We start from the raw sequence: 4,467 nt of genomic DNA, 5'->3' as shown, positions 1-4,467 counted from the left end.
TTTAAGGGTTATCCCTTATGTAGTTATGTAATTACTGAGCGTTTCAAGTCCATGAGACCGTCTTCCAAGTAATTGTGCATAGTACCGGGCTGCTTACTCACGTATATGTCTGGGGCACACTACAGAGAAAGTCAGTCCACCAATCCCCCAGAAAGCAGCCTCCCCGCCTTCTAGACACCCTCCTCCCGCCCGCTCCCAGGTCACGACCTCTGCCTCGCGGGGGGGGGGTAAGGATAAATCTCTTCCCGCTCGAACCCGCGTTTGAATCGCTGAGGCCCGCCCAGAAGTCCGTCTCTGAACGGCCAATCAGAAGGCGGGAGACGCCGGCTCCTGCCCGGAGCTGGCTTCCAATTGGTCAGAAGGAAAGGGGGGGTGGAGAGAGCTTGGCTGGTTATAATGTATCCAACTTGAGAGCGTAGATTAAAATAAAAAACAACAAATTGCGTCCAGGCACGTGGGGGCGGGGCCGAGCGAAGGGCTGGCTCTGCCTGTTAGGCTGCTGTTTAGTAGGTGGGGCGGGGTTAGGGTGGCTCAGTGCGTGCCGGCTGCTGCCTTGGACCGACCGGTGGCCGGCCTGCCGCTCTCCTTGGCTTGCCACGGCTCAGCGCAATCCCGCCCCCGGTGAGCCGAGCCCCCGACGGCATCGCCCTTGGCTCGGCATTCCAACAGCATCTACAGAGAGCTGTCCTGCCGCCTCTCGACAGATCCTCTTGGGTCTGTACGACCCTCCCCGGGGCAGAGGCGACCTGGGAGCAAGAGGGCAATCTACGCCGCAGAGAGGAGGAGGAGGAGGCGGTGTCGGCGACGACTAGGGTTGGCCGTGGGGCCGGCCAGCTGCTGTCCCGCTTGAGAAGTGCTGGGAATCGAGGTGGTGCAGTGGGAGCAGAGGTAAGCAACGAAATCGAGACCTCCTCGCCGTGGGAAACGAAGAAGAAGGGATCTTGGGAAGGCCGCCGCCATCGGCTGGGTAAAAGGACCGTGCCCCCGGCGGGCTTGTTGACAAGCGCCGGTTTTCTGTGGTGGTGGGGATTGCATTGGAAAGGGGGTATCGCAGGTTCTGCAGAGTGCGTTCTCCTCGCCACTGAGGTAGTGGCCGCCTTTAAACAGGATTTGAAGGCAAGTCACAGGGTGGGAGGCAGGGCTTCTAAGGGAGCTCGAGTCCCAGAGCCTCTCCCTACAAACGAAGGCTGGCGGCGGCTGATGTTCAGACAAGGGAGAACGCTGCGACGGCAGCAGCAACATAGGGATCCCTTCTCTGTTGGACGTCGACCGGCCGGCCTTGCCCTCGCTCGCCATCGCTCGCTTTTCTTCCCTTCAGATATCGGCGCGGGCATGCAGCCGGGGAGTGCCGGAGACCAGCTAACCGGGGCTGCCGCCCGGGGAGATATATCCGAAGTGCGGCGCCTTCTGCATCAGGAGCTGGTAGATCCTAACTCGCACAACCGCTTTGGCAAGACTGCGCTGCAGGTAGGCGAGGCAGCCCCTAAGTATCTTCTGCCTAGTTTCTCTTTTCCCTTGGCCTAGTCCTGGAGCCCACCTTCCTTCTCGCCCCCTATTAAGTCAGAGGGTCTAGAATATTAAGCTTCCCTGAAAAGATGAGAGCATCTTTGAATGATTGCAGAGAAGGTACCCCTATCACTGAGTAGCCTTGGCCCCCACTCCCAGGTATCTTAAGTTCTGGGTAGAAGGCTCTCTAGGCCAAAGGGCATGGCTTCTGCACAGGGTTGAGTCCCAGCACCTTTCTTGTTAGAAATTAGCCTCTTTGGCCACCCCATTCCTTGTCCAAAACTCACTGCTCCTTTGGCTCCTGGCAGCAGCTGTCCCTGTCATTTGGGGCCACACAACCCTCCTCTTTCCCTCTCCTCCATACCATCTTTCCACCTGTGTAGAGAAGCTCACCCAAAGCAGAGGAGCAAACAGCTGCTTTTTGTAAACAATTAGGCAGGCATAGAGCAAACAGGCTGTCCTCTTCCTGCTGGGGCCCAGCTAAGCAGGGTCAGTCAAGGGGCACAGAGCAGCGTGATTGCAACTAACTTGGAGGAAAGAAAGGAGAGGCCAACCCTGCCTTGGCTGTGTGACTACTGCCAGGCCCTGTCAGAGCTGAAGAAGTAAAAGTCAACCCCTTCACCCACTGAAATTTAGCCCTTTCTTGGTTGCCTAACAACTGTGTCCATACCAATTTCCACAATAGATTAAATAAAAACTACATGTAAGGTGCAAAATCAAAGAACTGGGGAATACGTGTTGTTCTGACTAGTACTCACAAACGTGATTATTTCCACTGGACTGTGCCTTGTCTGCTACTTTCTCTAAGCAGAGAATGGGTTTCAGTATTGCCTGTCTATCCTGCCACATGGTAGTTAGACTGTGAATGTCCCCTGCCTCATCCTCCTCTGATCTCTCATCTTTTCCCCCAGGTAATGATGTTTGGTAATGTCTTGGTGGCACAGGAGCTGCTGAAGCAAGGTGCTAACCCTAATATCCAGGATGAGTCAGGCACAGCGCCTGCCCACGACGCTGCCCGCACTGGCTTCCTTGACACCCTGAAAATCTTGGTGGAACACGGCACTGATGTCAATGTACCTGATGCTTCCGGCTCGCTGCCCCTCCACATTGCCATTAGGGAAGGTCACACTGAGGTGGTACACTTCCTGGTATCTCAGTCCAAGCTGCACCACCAAGACTCTGATGGGCGGACACCGCTGGAGCTAGCACAGTATCTGGGGCTTACACACATCCAGGGCATCCTTGAGAAGCACCTCTCTGCCCCAGCTTAACCAAAGGAGGCGGCCACCTTCCCCTGGCAAAGAGAGATGGATCAGCGCTGAGCCAGCTCCTCTCTGTATACTTAGGCCTCCTTCTCCAAAGACTCTCCCTTCATTCCCAGGGCCCTGGAACAAAGGCAGCTCCTCCTGCCCTACCTCAGTGTGTGTTTAATTATCTTTGCTGTTGTTGTTATTTATATGTATTTTATGAGTTCTCTTCTGTGTTTCTGATCTTCTCCTAATCCTGCCAGATCCCTGGGCTCCAAATGGCCCTTGTGCCATCCTACACTCAGCTTTGGCCAGTGTGCCTTAACTGTCTCTAATTACCATTTCCCACTTCTTGCCTTGGGCAGCTCCCAGCCACTGATGTAAGTATTTTCTGACAGCCTTCAGATGGGATGGGGTGTTTCTGATGCAAAGAGTATCCATGAAAGCATTGCTAGGCTGGGGCCTTTGCTTCTCCCCTCTTCCTCTCCCCCCCCCATACACAAGGAATCCCACCCTTTTGGGGAAACACTTGGTATTTTGCCTTCAGGGACATCTCTCTGTAACCCTTTTTTTCTCCATCTTTTTCTGTGGAGGGTTATATTGTAATTCTCCAGTGGGTTGCACTTATTTCTTTATGTGCCAGGAAAGCATGTCAAGGTGCATGAGCTGGTTACTCCAGCATCAGCAATAAAAGAACAAGGTGTTGGGGAAGGAAGGTAGCTCTGAACAGAAGATTTTGCTATGAGTAGTATTCCTTTTTCAGTGTTTGGCCCAACTTCCTTTGCCGAGTATGGGATCCAGCATCTAACTGCACAAGTTTCTATTCCCAAAAAGATCCCCATCCACCCTGCAATCTCTCCCTAATTTCTGTATGGTCTTCTCAGGGGATCTTATGGTCCCTTAACTATTAGTAACTTTCAACATCAGCCTTTTAATAGTTACCTTCTGTTATCTATGACTAAAATGTTTAAGGTTTGTTTTGGCAGCTTGTTCCCTGTAATAAATTTGTGGATCTGAGCTGTGTATATAGTAGATTTTAAAGTAGGGGAAATTTATTCTATTTATTGTGATTTACAAGGATTTGTTTTATGGAATGATTAATTTAATTATTAAAAACATTAAATCCATTTGTGACTTGTGATCCTGGGAAACTTTTTCCTGAGAGTGAAGACCTCCCCACTGAAAAATACTGATGTTGGTTGTGGGGCTATTGCTGAGCACTTGAACTCCAAAATCCTTTGAGCCAGGACCTGGCTAAGAACTGGGATAGGAAGGGCTTGCAGCATACCACAGCCCTACATTTAAATGCAAGGCCTCACTAACTTTTTCCTGAGCTGAAGGTCTGTTTGCATCAGGGCTGTGGAGTATGTATGCCAGACCTTCGACTCAGACTCCTCTATTTTTCTACTGTCCGACTCCAGCTCTGACTCCGACTCCTTCATAAATGGCAAATGTATATTAACTAGTAATAACACATTTACTGTAGTAAAATGGTAGCACAAGGCATTTCATCACCACCACGTGTATCCAGAGCTTGGAAAAGTTACTTTTTTGAACTACAACTCCCACGAGCCCAGTCCCTGGGGCTGATGAGAGTTGTAGTTTAAAAAAGTAACTTTTCCAAGCTCTGGATTCACGTGGTGGTGATGAAATGCCTTGTGCTACCATTTTACTACAGTAAATGTGTTATTACTAGTTAATATACATTTGCCAT

At 51.1% G+C, this 4,467-nt stretch overlaps 1 protein-coding gene across 1 annotated transcript; it reads left to right on the top strand.

Moving 5' to 3' along the window:
* Positions 1 to 414: 414 nt before the first annotated feature.
* Positions 415 to 3,883, top strand: CDKN2D (cyclin dependent kinase inhibitor 2D). The gene is made up of 3 exons (XM_061630108.1): positions 415 to 888; positions 1,319 to 1,467; positions 2,418 to 3,883. Exons 2-3 carry the CDS (start codon positions 1,333 to 1,335, stop codon positions 2,775 to 2,777), a joined length of 495 nt encoding a protein of 164 aa, XP_061486092.1. The 5' UTR covers positions 415 to 888; positions 1,319 to 1,332; the 3' UTR covers positions 2,778 to 3,883.
* The last annotated feature ends 584 nt before the right edge of the window (positions 3,884 to 4,467 follow it).

The sequence above is a fragment of the Rhineura floridana genome, chromosome 1 (genome assembly GCF_030035675.1).
Source record: "Rhineura floridana isolate rRhiFlo1 chromosome 1, rRhiFlo1.hap2, whole genome shotgun sequence".
NCBI classification, from domain to species: domain Eukaryota; kingdom Metazoa; phylum Chordata; class Lepidosauria; order Squamata; family Rhineuridae; genus Rhineura; species Rhineura floridana.
The sequence above is the reverse complement of the archived record's forward strand: the minus strand, read 5'-3'. Positions and strand labels throughout refer to the sequence as shown.

Bases quoted from the DNA above. Each gene is read 5' to 3' on its own strand.
- CDKN2D (XM_061630108.1), top strand. From the start codon at position 1,333: ATGCAGCCGGGGAGTGCCGGAGACCAGCTAACCGGGGCTGCCGCCCGG. The intron at 1,468-2,417 runs GTAGGCGAGGCA...CTTTTCCCCCAG, and splicing joins TTGGCAAGACTGCGCTGCAG to GTAATGATGTTTGGTAATGT.